General features: G+C 43.9%; 1 protein-coding gene across 2 annotated transcripts in view; it reads left to right on the top strand.

Moving 5' to 3' along the window:
* Positions 1 to 9,981: 9,981 nt before the first annotated feature.
* The window catches only part of FBLN5 (fibulin 5), a 70,264-nt gene continuing 63,563 nt past the window's right edge, over positions 9,982 to 16,682 (top strand). The window contains exons 1-3 of one of the 2 annotated variants that reach the window (XM_006208201.3): positions 9,982 to 10,508; positions 14,169 to 14,223; positions 16,325 to 16,376. In XM_006208201.3, coding sequence (XP_006208263.1) covers positions 10,492 to 10,508; positions 14,169 to 14,223; positions 16,325 to 16,376 — 124 coding nt within the window. In that variant the 5' untranslated portion in view covers positions 9,982 to 10,491. Of the gene's footprint in view, positions 10,509 to 10,686; positions 11,035 to 14,168; positions 14,224 to 16,324; positions 16,377 to 16,682 lie in introns of those variants that run through there. The other variant, XM_015242630.3, reaches the window with a different exon arrangement.

The raw sequence follows: 16,682 nt of genomic DNA, 5'->3' as shown, positions 1-16,682 counted from the left end.
ATCAAAGGAAGTAACATTTGAGCACTCTAGAAGGAAGTAAGCTAGCAAATTAAATGTCAGCTTAAAGTCAAACAGTTCTTGCCCTAACCAGTTCTAGGGGAATACAAATTATTAACCTGAACCTCGTTTTCCTGTCCTTGGGATTTAGGTCATGTGAATAGATGATATATCTGAGTGTTTAATAGAGTGTTGTTATTATAATTTAATATATCCAGTAAGTTATTAATCCATTATAATTACAACAATATTTGTTTTGGAGATAACAATTCAAGAATGTTAATAAAAGGATGACTTAAGGCAAATATTTGAACCCTTAGTTGGTTTTCTGCCTCGGCTATTACTGTGTATCAGTCTCTTAACTCTTCTTGGGTTAAGAAATTAATAATTTGCACTATAATGATACTTCGACTGATAATTTTCAGCTGTGACTTTTTTTGCAAGCATATTCTCCTTTTCACCTCCAACAGCCTTAGACTTCAGTGAACTGTTTGACCCTCACAAATTAAATCTCAGTGATTGAAAATATTTGTCAACTTGATGTATCTAAGAGTTTGGTAAAGTTGTTTCCTAAATAGAGTTGGACTGTTAAACATGGAGGATACATTATTGTACTTTATAAAATATAAGATATTTTAGGTGTTGAAGGACATTGTATTGTAAGAAGTTTTCCTCCCATAATGGTGACTCAATCCCGAGCCCTTCTGGACCCATAGAAAGTGGGTGTGTATTCAAAATGCATCCAAGTGCCCAAAGGGCAAAGTCCACCCCAGATGGTCAAGGGAACCATGATTTCATTTAAAGAAAAGAAATGGAAAGAAAGCCATATAAATTCACTCAGATTTCCTACGCAGTCCTTTCCATTTAGGTGTATTTAAAGAACCATGGTGTTATCTGGGAGTTAGCACGTTAATCCTCTGTAGAAGGAATTTTCAGTCATGCTCCCTGAATAAAAAGGGGATGGTGGTGATAAAGTTACAAGTTGTAGACTAATGAGGTAATTTTTTTATTTTTGAAAACTTATATGGAATGTGGAGTCTTTGAAAATTTTTGGAATCATTTCAAAGTCATCGCTCCAAGGCATTTGCCAGGCCTCATGCAAACTTACTATGACAAAGGCGTTCAAAACATGTTGTTCCCTCCAGGACTGCACTTGCCAGCTGTAGCTGCTGCGTTGAAAAATATTGATGATGGTAAAAAATCAATTCTCCACAGACTTGCTACTTGAGAAATGAATACTTCCATTTTTTAAAAGTCTTTTCACCTTGATTTTTTTCCCTTTAGGCATGAGTTTTACTTGCTGAAAAGTAACTGTCCCCCTGCTGTCATCCTTTAATGTGTGTGTGTGTGTGAAATATCTTAAACATTTAAGAATAGACAATAGGGATGTTAGGAGGGACATCTGGTTATAGTGACGTGAAGAGGTCAGCCAGTCCTCCCTGCAAAAGACGAAAACAACCACGTTGGGGCTCTGGTAATTGACCAGAGGCTGACAAGAAATTGAAAGTCGTAGAATTTTGAAAAACTGCTAGAGCTTTGGGTAAGAACCATGGACATCTGTATCCTTTCCTTCCTGCCTGGGGCTCCTCCACCCCCGAGCCTCCCAGTTTTTCCAGCACCAAGTCATCACGAAAACCAGTAGCATTGTGGCCTGAGGGGTGGCTCAAGGATGGAGGGGGTGGAGGCTGCAACAAACCATGACTTGGTCACTTATCAGTGGTGACCAGGAAGGAAACCTGGCGAAAACCCAGGGTCACTAGCCTGAGGTCGCCACCTCAGACAGGGCAAGGGGCCCACCCGCAGAGATCGGGTGGGGAGACCTTAGAACTCAGACAGCCACGGAGAGGCCCTGGTAATGGGAAACTGAGACAGCCATGTCAGACTGGCCTTCGAGTGCTTCTCAATCCACGCACGGATGCACTGATGCAGATGGGAGGAGCAATGGCTTGAGGAGTTTAACCAGCACAGCCTCTGCTCCAGGAAGCTTGAGGAAATCAGATAAAAATAAGAACATCGTAGCCGTGAACTTCCCTGTGGGGAGGCGGATGCCTCAGGTTAAGTCCAGCCAAGTTGTTATTTATTTTTACTTTTATTTAAAAAAAATTTTTTTAATTTTTTTTTTCACAGGGGGAGGTAATTAAGTTTACTTATTTATTTTTGGAGGCGATGCCAGGGATTGAACCCAGAACCTTGTGCATGCTAAGCATGTGCTCTACCGCTTGAGCTACACCCTCCCCGACCCAGTCAAGTTTTTAAAGATCAGAAAAATGTATCACAATTAATAGTTGCTACAAATAGAATCTAACTTGTCCAGATCTCAACCCCCAGTGATGAGTAAAGCAAAGAAGAAAGTGTGACCCATACTCAGGGGAAAAGCGGTCAGGAGAAGCCGCCGTGGTCCTCAGGATTGGATGTGGCCCCTCGAAACTTCGAAGCGGCGATTACAAATGCAAAAACTAAAGGAGAGTCCGTTCAAAGGATACAGAATAAGTACTTGCATGCTTAGTACCCAGCTTTATCAAATCTAAACATTATGCCGTATTTTCTAAAGAATTTTCTAAACTTTTTATTAATGAAAATTTCGAACATAGACACCAAAGGACAGAGCAGCGCAGCGAACCCACATACCCACTGGCAGCTTCAACGGTTGTCAACTCAGGACTGATCTTCTACTCTTGTTTCATCTTGTGCCCACTCACTTCCCTTTTTCAGTTTGAAAGCATTTTCACACGGCATGTCTTACAACTGTAATAAATGAGGAGCCAACCCTGTTCCTTTTTGTAGGACAACAGAGATGATCTAATAATGAATGCCTCTCCTGTCCTTGAACTCTCCGGGAGTGCTGCTGAAATCTGACATCCCACCTGACACCTAGAGAAGCTTACCGTCTCTCCTACTCCTGTTTGGTGTTGGAAGCCCATTCGCTTGTGCAGCAGGATGACATATGATAGCTGTACATATTTTTACATTGTTATTGGCAGAATTAAAAGTCGGCAGCATACTGTTGTCTCTCCGATGTTTGAAGGGGTTGATTTTCAATTCAAGAATCTGGGAGCCACTTGTTTCGTGTGGATTGTAAATAGGAAGTGAGAAAATTTGAACATCATACTATTGTAAAGTTATATTAAAAATACTAAGTTTGCCCCAAACCTCAATCCACTAAGTGTCAGAAGACAGACAAGAAACAGAGATGGTAAATTAGAAGAATGCTAGTAGCTGCTTTCTTTTTTAATTATTATTATTTATTTTATTTTATTTTAGTAGATGTTTTCTTGAGGGCTCTGGGGCTCCATGGCAAAGAGTATGTTTGCTCAAAATCTGTTTATAGTCAAGATCCCATATTTCACGCTTGGTTTTATGTTAAAACCTCAGTCAGTTAAAACAATTCATAAGAAAAGCCCAGGTGTTTTCATGATTTGCTGAATTTCCTGAGAATTCCAAGTATGTGCAAAAACTCCTGGCATCCTCGAACCAGTGGGTTACATGGCAGTACAGGTAGAGACCACACGTAGTAGAGGAAGACATCTTGGAGCAGAAGTTCAAAAACCTGGGTTCCAATCCTTGCTCTGCCTCTAATTGGGATCTTGAGTAAATTCATCTCTCTGGGCCTTAGTTTTCACATTTGTAAAATTCAGGGGTCACAGTAAATGATTTATAAGAGTCAGGACTCGGTGCTCTCCTCCAGGCAATGTCCTTTTTTAACATTCCCAAGGCTGGTGGGGGCACATCCTACGCCCTCCCTTGGCTTATGTGCACCTACTTTCACTATTGACCCATCAGTGCCTTGTGGTACAGAGAGAGAGAGAGTGAGGGACCTCACCTTTGTTGAGAGCCTACTGTGCCTTGGCACCTGCTAGGTGCTTTATGAATACTACCTACTTACTATTGATAGATTTTTGCTCCCACTTTATAGCTGAAAACCTGAAGCTCAGCAAGGTTAAAAACTTGCTTAGGGTCCTGTCTTTGTCAGGCTTCTCCAGAGAAACCAGTATTTTTAAAGGTCACTATAGGTTTAACTTAGCATGACAGCGAGGACAAGAAACCATGCAGAGTGGGATTAAGTCATCTAAATACATAAAAGTGCAAAATGTTGGTGTTTCCAAAAATGTAATAAACAAGATTAAAAGGCAAACTGAGGAAAAAAATTGCAACAGAAATGGCAATGGAGAAATATCTTCACCATGGAAATAGAGATAGGAGAAGAAAGTAGAGAAACAGTTGACGCTTCGAAGGGCTTCTAACGGAGGTTGCTGCTTGTTTTCTGACATCCAGCCTCCTGCTGTCATGGTAAGAGAACTCCATATTTTTGGGCAAGTAGGTTCATAATGTCTCAGAACATAGACTACATCTCCCAATGCCCCTTGCAGCTAGATGTGGCCGTGAATTTCTATCCTGCTTCCTGAAATGTGGGTGTGATTGTGGTGTGCCATTTTGGACAATGTAGAGGAAGGTCAACACTCTAGAGGCTGCCAAGCAAAAACATGACAGGAGCCTGAAGCTCTGGTACCCTAAGGATGGAGCTGCCACACTAGCAAGCCCTGGGCCACCAACCTACAGAGTGTGGTGGGAGAACATGTGTCATTTCATCATCAAACATAACTGTTGAGCTATTCCTGTTAAAAAAAAGAAACCACAAACCACCATCCTTCAAAACCTCACACCAACAACCCCCACTGGGGTGGAATCATTTTAATATTTGTATTAGTTGACTGGGAAAGAACTAATTACCTTGCCTTGGTGCCTGATAAGGCAGGAGAAGAAATGGGTTGGGGGAAATACCCTGTAAGGTGTTGAATGTTTGGGTCTGCAGAGCAAGAGAGAAGTCAGGGATGGTGAGAGGTATTTATTTGAGTGTCATCTGCGTAATGCTGACGTTTTTGGGAACTGTGTCCCGTAATGGCTTTGGGACCAGTGACTATTTCCAGGACAAGACGGTAGTGAGGAAGAGTAGAGAGCCTGGATCTAAGTTTGGGGGATTCTGGTTAGGAAGGAAAAGCAAAAAAAAGAGGGGCTGGAGAAAATGCAGTCAGAGTCACAGTGGGAAACCAGGGTAACTCAGAGTCATGGGCATGAGAGAGAAGATGAGCTTTCAATGGTCAAACCCTTCACAGAGACAAAGGCACAGAAAGGGTGGAGTGAAAGTCCTATATCTGGCCATGAGGTCACAAGGAAATTTAGGGCGCACCATCTTGAGTGAATGGTGGGGACAGGGCGAGATTTCAGAGGGTTAAGGCAGGACTCAGTGCTGAGAAGGTGGCTGACACTCCTCACTGAGAAGCCTGATATAAGGAGGAGGAGAGCGGACGGAGGCCACTGGGACCATCAGGACAACAGTGCCCCACCTCTCCAGGGAGGGAAGACCTGTGGAGCCGCTGCCCAATACTGTACTTAGGCGCTGGCTGTCACTTTAGTTTTCAGATTGTTTTGGGCCAAGTTTGGATAATATAAGAAGTAGGGGGAGGGTATAATCTCAGTGGTAGAGCATATGCTTAGTTAGCATGCACGAGATCCTGAGTTCAATCCCCAGCACCTCCATTTAAAACCAAGAAAAAAAAAAAAAAGCAAAAATCTTTATTAGTGCTAAGAAAATAGAAAGAGAAGGTAATGATGGAAGGGCCCGTAGAGTTCTGGAGTGTTCCCGGGGGAGCTGGCAGGACAGGAGGGAACCAGCCGTGTAAACAGTAAGTCAGGGAAAGCACGGCTCTGTCAGCCAGAGGGAATGAGGGCCCTGGAACCAAGGAGGCTTGATCTGGGCTTGAATTTGGACCATGTGGTTCTGATCTCTCTGGGTCTGTTTCTTTATCTGCAAAATGGAGAGCTTCCTATTTGACAGAGTTACTGTAGCGGTCAAGGGGTCAAAGGAGAGGGTGTGCATAGAGTCCAGCACAACCATAGACATTTAATAATGTCCTTTTCCCTGTTCTGCATTCACTCCTAGAAAGGCATTGCCATGGAATTAATTTTGGACAGTGAAAAAATAAACAATTTAATATTAATAGCCAAAACCTATCATCAAATGAATAATTTTGTGAATCCACCCCCCTCCATTTGAAGCATTATCTTAAAACAAAACAAAACAAACATAGCCCATGTCTCTTCTCACCCATGGCCAAACTGAGCTTCATCGGAGCCAGGAAAGTCCCATTCAGCAGATGATAACCTCTTACATTCACACTACTGTTTACATTTTGCGAAGTTGTTCTGTAGTTGTGATTGTATTTGATTCTAAAAATGGGAGGCTGGGCAGAGGCTGGGATCCATATTTTGCAACAACAACAAAAAACCCCACTTAGGAAAGGACGTGATGAGAAACCAGCCAGACTCACTTGGCAGCCCATGCTCAACACATCTCATTTTCTTTTTTTAAAACAGAATTGCTGATCAGGAGATGCAATAAAAGCGTGCATTTTGATGTTAGCAGGACCTGTGGCAAAGTCTCCCATCCAGTCTTTGTGGACAACCTGGGGAAACGCAAGCTGAGAGAGAGGAGCTGATGGCACCCCCGAATCAGAGTCAGCGGTGGCCCCAATGTGTTGATAAAAGAGGCCTCTCAGTGTCAGCCTGGACAGAGGGCCTCCCTCCAGCGTCTGTCCTGGTGAATTTTCTATTGTGAACTCTGATAAAGTCACCGAAGTTGTAGTGAACACATCTGTAGTGGTCAAAGCTGGGAGTGGTGCTTAATACTTTAGACAGGAGGATTCACGTTGAAAAAGATCTTGAACAACGGACAAAAATTTACTAGGGACACAACCAAAACCTGATCTCCCTTTAAAAAGCCACTTTAGGAAGTGGTGAAAGGATGTAATCAGGCTAATGAAGGTTCGTTTTTTTTTTTCCCTAATCAAGCTCCTTTTGTACTGTCTATGACTGCATAATTTCTCTAACATAGTGTTTTGGAGGGTTTTTCTGACTTGAGTGGAATAAATACGATTCTCAAAAAAAAAAAGCAGTTGTTAAGGGTGCAACTGAATTACTACATTATACGTATTTGCAATATAATATCTTACAGCTTTAAAACAAGAATCATGTTTTATGGTTTACCAAAATGCTTTCACATTCATTGTTTTGTTTACAAGAATGCTGTAATGAAGGCATTTATAATGATGAACGTAATAAATTTCAGAGGTAAACTTAAAAAAAGAAAAAAGGAAAGAAAGAAAAGAATTAGCAACCAAAATGCAGGATGGAGGAGGTGGTGTTAAGTAGTCTGTGGACCAAGGGTTGTCTTTGTTGGCGCAATTTCAGTGCCAACCAAGAGGTGCTGCAGCCAGGGAGGAGGAGACAGATGGGCTGTGGCAGGCTCAGGTGACACAGGAGATCTGTGGAAAGAACTGAGGTGTCTTCAGCCTTGGGAAGAAGATACCAGCCTGGGCAGAGAGTGGAACTGTCCTCACAGAAGCCGGCTTGGTAGAAGAAGAATGGCCCATGGCTACAGAGAGGGAATTAGAACTCGCAGAAAATAGCTACATACATGTAGGGAAGTGGATTTGGATTCAACGTAAGACAGAACTTTCTAACAATTCAAGCTACTCAACGGGGATTGAATGAGGCTGTTTTGTCCACAGAAATGGATGATTTACTAGTTACTAAAGATATTTTGGAGAAGAGTGTGTAAAAGGTGGCAATTTAGACACAGTGACAATCATGAGGATAACTCACTGTTATTTGATGTCCACAACCACCCTGAGAGAGAAACAGTATCTCCACTTTTGCAGATGAGGAAACCGAGATGCCTAGAAGTTAAGTGACTTGTCTAAGGTCACCCAACAGGTGAGGAAAATCAGGACTCAGACCTTTATGGGCATGTTCATTCTTCCCCCTCTTCCAACCCTATGGTGTTAAGGTGGAAACACTCTCTGGTTCAAGATGGGTCTCTGGACAGTTTTGTTTTCAAGAATCACCATTTGCTCATGTACAGAGCAGTCATATTGATTTCCTCTCCTTCCTTATCCTTCAGAAAAGTTGATAGTATGAGTGAGGTAATGGATGAAGTCATTAAAAACTCTTCCCACCCCACCATAGAGCTCTATGTAAATAGAGTATATTATTGAATAAAATTAAATTAACCTCATATTTTGACTGGTTCCAATGATAGTACATGCTCCACAATTCAAATTATAGCAAAAGGTGAGCAGGGAAGAGCTAATTCTCCTCTAATAACTCTCCCCCCATCAGCTACCCACTTTTGCTTCCTAGGGAGACAAGGAGAGGTCTTTTCTATACATAGACAACCAAGAAGTTGTGTATATACATTTTTCTGAAATGGTGGCATGCTTTACACACAGTTCTAAAACCTGTTTTTACACTTATTAATATATTAGTTTGACCTATATGAAATTACCAATATCCTACCATTTTGACTGCAAAATTGATTGGAAATCTTTCGATATCAGTGCATAAGAAGCTGCTTCACTCCTTTAAAAAAAATGTAATGTACGTAAGACTTCACAAATCCTAAGTGTACACATCCCTGTGGAACCAGCATCCAGATAAATAATTAGAATATTACCAGCACGCAGAAGGCCCCTGGTACCCCCTCCCAGTCACTACCTCATTTTGAATTCTGTAGCGAAGGAGTCATTCAGTATGTACTCTTATGTGTCTGGGTTTTTAAAATTTGTTGCCCAATAGTCTATTTTTGGAAGTCCCTTACTTTATTTAACCCTATTGATGCCTGATTGATGGATGATAAGGTTCTTTATACTCTTTTTTGCTATTTCAAGCAATGGGAGCAGTGAACAACCTGGAACATATAATGTATTTTTTAAATACTTTATTGTGGGAAATGTCCAATACATACAAAGTAAATAGAATAGTATAAGGACATTCAGCTTCAATAACTACCAACATTCTGCCATTCGTGTTGAGTGTATTTTTATGAGTAGGATTCCATTTACTTACCCCAAAAAATGCCCTTTGAGAAGGCTAAATATGTGGACTTGAAGTCTCAGCTGTATCAATGAATAGCTGTGTGACCTAGGGGAAGTTACCTAACCTCTCTTAACCCCCTCCAATACAATGCAGATAATAATTCTTACTGCTGCACAGAATTATGATGAGGAGAAAGGACCCCATCAGTGCTTTTCGGGCTGTAGGTAGGACTGTGTTGAGGGGCCCAAGGGAAGAGGCAGGTGGGGAAGGAGGGGCTTGGACTACTGCCAACCCTTTTCATCTCTTAAAAAATAGTATCTTTGGTAAGATTTCATTTGATAAAAAGGGATGTAATGAAACTAAAAAAGGAAAAAAAGAAAGAAACAGACATAGTTTGAAACAACCAATATAATGAATATAAAGGACATAGCATAGTATTATTATTATTATTACTATTATTATTAATTATCATCATCATCATCCATCATTCTGCTTTCCCTGACTGCCCTTTTGTCTTTTCAAATCACCTTGCAACTTGTTAAAATCACTTTTCAAGCCAAGGGACACTTTAAAATTAAAAATGTTCTTCCAGCTTTATTGAGCTATACCTGACATATAACATTGCATAAGTTTCAGGTGTACACAATGTGTTGATTCGATACATGGACACTTTTTAATTAAATCAAGAACATGCCCCCAAGAGTCAGGGGATGAGGGTGGTGTGGGGAGAGTGTCCTCTTAAAGGTCTGCATTGCACAAGCCGCTATCTTGAATTAGGGTCAGCCAGTTTCCATCCTCCTCTCTCCCACCCACTCCTGCTCCCCACCCCTTTTTCTGGAAAATCATAAGTCTCCTGTGGCCCACCCCAAGCCTCTGCTTCCTTGGTTCTGGTTTCCCAATAAATCATAGGACTCTAGTCCCTGTCGCTGTTTGTCATGAGTTCAAGTTACTCCTCTTCCAGAGAAGAGTAACATCCACGGGTGTCCCAATGCCACAGCGAAGTGCTGGGGGCTGCGTCCCCGCCCCCGCCTCAGCCAGGACGGCCCGGCCCCAGGATGTCCTCCCTGGGTGGGAAGTAAAGGGTCAACTGGCCCTCCCAGCTCCCCCGCACCCCACCCTCCTGCACTTGCCCGCCAATCGCCTCCAGTAGAGATGCTGGGAGCCCAAGTGCGGCTGCTCCGCCGCCCGGGAAAGGGCTCTCCTCCCAGCGCTGAGCACTTGGTCCTGGCAGACGCCCCAAGATTGTTGTGAGGAGTCTAGCCAGTTGGTGAGCGCTGTAATCTGAACCAGCTGTGTCCAGACTGAGGCCCCATTTGCATTGTTTAACATACTTAGAAAATGAAGTGTTCATTTTTAACATTCCTCCTCCAATTGGTTTAATGCTGAATTACTGAAGAGGGCTAAGCAAAACCAGGTGCTTTCTCTGTAGGCTCTCCAGTGGCTCGGAGGACCCAGGCTCTCCCCTTGTCCTCTCCACGACTCGCTCATCCCCTGTGGAATAAAAATCTCGGCGAGCCCCGCAGGCCCAGAGGAGGCCGAAGTTCAGGAACTGCTTGCTCCGAGGGTCCCGCGCTGAGAGCTCTTTCCTCTTTCCCCGGCTTCTCCTGTCCCCGCGTCTTGGACATGCCAGGATTCAAAAGGTACGTCCTCTGCTCCGGACTTTTTCCCTCCAGGGTCTGGAAACCTTTCTGAAAACTTGATGGGTGGAAAATGGCTATGGCCGGGTTTCAGGCTGTGTCAGGATATTGGAAAAGGCATTAGCTGGTGATGCAATGATATTGTTAATTACAAAAAGCTGCGCCTCTGTAATTTCCATCTCGAAGCCTTCTTTTGGGAGTGGGTATTTTCTAATACCATTTCGGAAGCCAGCATCCGAGAGAGGTCGGCAAAACTCTCAGAGCGTGGTGCTCCTCTTTCTTTTCCGAAAGGGCAGCCAAATTTGTGCGCCGTTTAAAAATTTTTTAAACGTATATATTTTTTTTAATTGAGGAGCTCAGTTACGAGTTCACTAGTAGTTATTTTGCTGCATCGGCTGTTGGACGAGCGAACGGGCTAGCTGCACATCCCGGGGCTAGATTTGCTCTATGTCTGTGTGGGATTCGGAACGGGCATGCGACCCAGAAGTCTCGAGCCAATGAAAAGTGGGGACTGCAGACAGAAATGCGTGTAAGCAAACATTTTGCTATTCTTTAAGGAAATTGCAATTCTAGTCAAGTGATCCTTAAATCTTGAACTTTATCTAGATTACATCTGCACAGTCTTTATCCACGAATTCTTGGAAACGTAGCTGCTTTAGACAGATTGTGTGTGTGTGTGTGTGTGTTCTGAAAACGAAGCTGTAATCCTGTCATACTGGATTGGGGACCAGCACTTCTCTGAGATTTGGTTGGTCTTTACAGCCGAGTATGGTGCACACGTAGGTGGACCTACCTGCCTTCAAAAGTTCCGGGGACCTGTTATGAGCATCAAAGGATCCCCAGTGTTCCAATAGTTGATTTATTTTGGAGTTTTCTAGAGTTTTTCACAAGGTACAACTGTTTGTGACACTGTGAGAGCAGCAATGCTTGGATATTATTTCATTTTTGGAAAACTGTCTCAATTAGTCTGGAGCTTGCTTGGCCCCTGGGACCCAGCTGTGGCTTTTCCAAGAGGCTGGGCTTGAGGCTGGAGCTCTCAGAGGAGACCTGTCCTGGGACTGCCCTGTAGCCAAAGGGAATAGGGGAGTCGGGGGTAGGGGGAGGCAGGGGGTTAGCATGCCTTTTCCCCCAGCTCTTGAAGTCCACTGCATTCAGTCAGCATGTTCTGTCTCCAACATAAACGAGACAGGGTTTTATAACCAACCGAAAGGAAACTTCATGTGAAGAAACAGGAAAACATTGAAATTCATAATATACAGCCTGGAAAATAAATTTGTTATTGTTCTTTCATTCCTTCCAGATATAAATCTGGCCGTTGCAAATATCAAAAAGCCCTGGGATTTGGCTCTGCACTTTATAAGGTCAGAGCTGTCTCCAGCATTCTGGAACCTGGCTCACACAGGCACTCAGATGAAATGAAAACTTGTGGGCTCTCAGGGTCTTTATTATTTGGATTGAGGACTAGAGGAAGGAAGTGGGCTTCATGTCCTAACACCATATCAGGGTCCTGTTTCCTCTGGATGTCACCTTAATTCCGGGGCCCTCTAGGTACCCAACATTACTGATTCATATGAGCCTTGTGTCATGTATGGGGTTCTGTAATCTACTGAACACTCTTTTTATGAAGGGAGGGATTATAAAATGAAGGTGTAAGTTGACAGTAACAGGCCATTGAATCCAACCAGGTCCCAGGTCCACTGCTTTACTGACAAAGCCTTTGAGATCACCTCCTCCAGGAAGCCTTCCTTGACCTTCCATTCCCTACCCCCAGCCTGGCTTTCTTGGCACTCAGTGGGCATGTCTGTTAGCATCCTAACCAAAGTGTGTAGACATTATCAGTTCATATAACAATCCAGCCAGCTCTCCAGGGCAGCGACTGGCTCATAGTTTTATAGATTTTCTGCCTGTCGAGAGTCCATGCCTGCAAATAGTAGTTGCTCAGATAAATCTCTATTGAATTCAATAATAATAGCACCACCTAACATTCTGTGTTTACATAGATTTTTAAAAACTATCTTAATCATTTTTAAGTATACAGTTGAGTCATATTAAATGCATTCACATTGCTGTGCCACCCACGTCCAGACCTCTTTCCATCTTGTAAAACTGAAACTCTATAGCCATAAACAACAACTGTTTCCTCCTCCCCCCCAGCCCCTGACAACCACCATTCTTCTTTCTGTCTCTGTAATTTTGATTGCTCTCAATCCCTCATATAAGTGAAATTAAATAGTATTTGTCTTTTTGTGCCTGGCTTATTTCATTTAGCATAATGTCCTCATCCATGTTGTAGCACTTGTCAGAATTTCTTTCCTTTTTAAGGCTGAATAATATTCCATCATATGTGTATAACACATTGTTTATCTGTTCATCTGTTGATGGACACTTGTTGCTTCCATCTTTTGGCTTTTGTGAATAATGCTGCTGTGAACATAGGTGTACAAATATCTCTTTGAGACCCTGTTTTCAATTCTTTTTTTTTAACATTTTTTATTGATTTTTAATCATTTTACAATATTGTGCTGTTTTCAGTTCTCTTGTGTATATATCCAGCAGTGGGATCACTGGATCATGCGGTAGGTCTATTTTTAAATTTCTGAGGAATCCTCCAGACTGTTTTCCATAGTGGCTGCACCAACTTGTATTCACACCAGCAACGCACAAGGGTCCCAGTCTCTCCACATCCTCCCCAGCAGTTTTTTTCTGTTTTTTGGTTGCAGCCATCCTGGTGGATGTGAGGTGGTGTGGACCTTGTAGTTTTAAAGCTTATCAGTGACCACGGTTTTGTTGGATAGACGCTCATGAGTGACGAAGGGGAGAAATTGCAGGACAGGGGGCTGGTGGCTTGTGAAGAAATGCCGTTTCTTGACGCCTCCTCCCAAGGGTCCACGGTGCCCCTTCTTCTCCAGGCTGCCCAGGTCCTCGTGTCTTCTCTCCAGCAGGGCCTGTGGGAGGCGTGCCTGGGAGTCCACGTGGTCCCGTGACACCTCTGTTCTGTGGAACTCATGTGCCTCACGTTTTTACTTTCCTTTCTCTCATCATTTGAGGACGTGACCGCTCCTTTGCTGTAATCATTTCAGAGTAAAGACGCTCAAAACTCAGGCAAAGGGGTGGAGGGTAGAGCTCAGTGGTAGAGCGCGTGCTTAGCGTGCACAAGGTTCTGGATTCAATCCCTCGTACCTCCATCAAAAATAAATAAATCTAATTAGCTGTCCCCCACATTTTTTTAAAAATTAAAAAAAAGAAAAAGCCATAAATAAAAAAAAGAAAAAAGAAAAAAAACAGGCAATTCACCCTGTGTCAGGAGTCAGGGCCAAGCAGCTGGTGGATGCATTGTTTGTATCACGGTGGTGGGTGTTAGATTTGCTCTTTGAAACAAAACCCTTTATTTAAAAAATGCCACCTAACACATTATCCCAACATGTGAAACCAGTGGAAGAGGTGAGGTTCTGTTTGGGATGACTGGGGCATCTGAAGTTCCCACCCCCGCCCCCCCAGCCTCTCTGGAGCACGCCGCCCCGCACCAGCCCCCACCCCCTGCCAATTTAAGCACAAGGTGAAGTCACCATTGTAAACACACAGACAGCATGAGGTGCTTGTCTACCCCAGACCTGGATCCTGGAAGCATCCTGGGCACTTACCTCGGCTTCTTGCTCTCCACAGGATACTCACCGTTACCATTCTGGCACTCTGTCTTCCGAGTCCTGGGGATGCACAGGTAAGATTTGTATCAGAAAAAGTGTTAAAAACCAGGGTGAGGGTGTCCAGCTACACATTTTAGAACCCTAGAATTGTGTCGTTTACCTAAACTGAGCTCTTCATTGCATAGAGATGAGAGCTGGGGCTCAGAGAAGTTGAGGCTTGCCCCAGGTGATGCAGTTTATAAGTGGCAGGGCTGGGACCTCTGTGTCCTGATTCCCAATCCAAGACTCTTATAATCAGATCATGCCACCTTATTTGTGTAGGCGGTCTTGATTTATTGTAAGTGTTAAAAAGTCAGACATGGTCTAGTGTTTCCGGGTGATGGTGCCTGTGGCCCACGTGGTCCACAGACACGCACCCCTGCTGGCAGAGGTGGGCAGAGGAAGGCTGACATGCAGTCTGGGGCGATTCAGCTCCCAACCCACAAGGACCCACCTCGGGATGAGAACCCCTGGGAGGAATGTGAAGGGGAGCTCAGGCTGCAGGGGGCTGTGTGGGAGAGGCCAGCAGCATCCCCCACTGTATAACATGACCTTTGTGTCTGCCCTGAGAAGTGTGGGCAGATCCCCCTGGAGAAGCTCAGGGCAGCTTCTCTACGTCTCCAGCTCAGAAAAGAAACTGCACCTTTGAGCAGGGCCGAGGGGCCGTGGGCAAATAGGGGAAAGTTTTTCCTTTCATATTAAGAATTTTGAAATACATTTTATTGGAAGTGGAAAGGATCTTGGAAAGAGTAACAAAGCCTTTTTTGGAACGTGGAGGGAACTTGGCATCCTCTAGTCCAGCTCTGTGGTGACAACTGAAGACATCTAGGCCCAGAGAGGGCCAGGGTTACACTGTAGTGTTTACTGCACTAGAGGCACCTTACCTGCATTAACAGTTTAGTCCTTACAACCAGTCAGAAGGAAGTACGATTATCCCCATTCTACAGGTGAGGAAACTGAGGCAGAGAAAATTTGTGCAGTGAGCAGGGGCTAAACCGAGAATTTGAAGCCGGGCAGTGGACTTGAACCCACAACTACACTTAGTCAGTGAGCCAGGGCTGCAGCCTGAGTCTCCTGAACTTTGTGGCACAGACTTCTGGCTCATCTGCTCCATTTCTTTTGCCCCAAGGCCCTAAGATGCCTGAGCCCACCCCTAGGATTTCAGGCTAAATCTGTTTTCTCCACAAACCCAGCCATAGCTCAGGGAAGCTGAACCACTGAAGCTGTAGGGGAAGCCAGGGATGGGCCCCCACAGGCAAAAATACTCCTCTTTACTTATTCCTATAAAATGTCAGCTCCAGGGGTGATTGTCGACCTTATGGGATTTTTCTAAATGCAGGAAGTTGTAACTCAAGTCATACATGAAGCCTACAACCCCCAGGGACCGTTGTGATCTGGCTATCTCTGGGAGCATCTTTGTGGCATTGTCTTCCTGAGGGTGAAATGGAAGAATTTCCCCAATTCTACTTTTCTTAGAAAACTGAGTGCATCACTGTGTAGATTTATTGTATACACAGACCTCAGAATCAGGTAGAGGATTTCACAGGAGACAAAGAACTTATGCTGGCCTTTGAGAAGGTGAGGTTAAGTAGCCTCCAAAGAAAGAGTGGTTGTTCTTCACATTACTCATATCCTCTCCCAGATAAGGGATGAGGATAGGACAGGCCTCATCTCGTAGATCAGATGGGATTATCATTGCTCTTCAAAACTAGAGCAGGGGAGGGTATAGCTCAGTGGTAGAGTGTATGCTTAGCACACACGAGGTCCTGGGTTCGATCCCCTGTACCTCCGTTAAATAAAAAATACCAATGAATAAATAAATCTAATTGTCAGCCCCCCCCCCAAAAAAACTAGCTCAGGAAAAAGCCCAAATAACCATCCTCTTAAAATGGGTGTTTTGAAGCAATGATGCAGGAGCTTAAAAAGTAATGCTAAGTGTAAGATCATTGTAAGAAAATACCCCCAAAATGGATAAATAAGGGTTGTAACACAAGTGTTGGTATCAGGGATGCCTTGTTTGTTTACTCTATTTCCTGCACTTTCTGTGATGCAGTTACAATACTTCCATAGTTCAAAAAAAAAGAAAAGTAAGTAAGTGAAATGACCTCTCCTCTGTCTCTCTCTCCTCTCCTGCAGCAACAATGCACTAACGGCTTTGACCTGGACCGCTCATCAGGACAGTGCTTAGGTAGGAGGTCCCCGAGGATCCTTTGCTGGGTGGGGGTGCAGTGACAGCCCGACTGCAGGGCCATGTCTCTCTCAGCCGTTGTTCAATATTGTCAAATCTGTGTCAGCCTTGCTGACGGGAGAAAACAGTGGCGTGGAGTAGTTGAAATCAGTGACACATCTCCATTGATCACCTCCTTATGCCCAGCACTGAGTAAGCCCTGCGATGGGGCAAAGATGAGTGAGAATTGATTCCCATCCTCAGGGGTCTCTCCATCCGTATCAGTTTCCTAGGGCCGCCATACAAACTTGGCACACACTTCAGCGG

This window comes from Vicugna pacos, chromosome 6 (assembly GCF_048564905.1).
Source record: "Vicugna pacos chromosome 6, VicPac4, whole genome shotgun sequence".
In the NCBI taxonomy this organism is placed as follows: domain Eukaryota; kingdom Metazoa; phylum Chordata; class Mammalia; order Artiodactyla; family Camelidae; genus Vicugna; species Vicugna pacos.
Note: the sequence above shows the minus strand (reverse complement) of the source record. Positions and strands in the feature narration are given on the sequence as shown.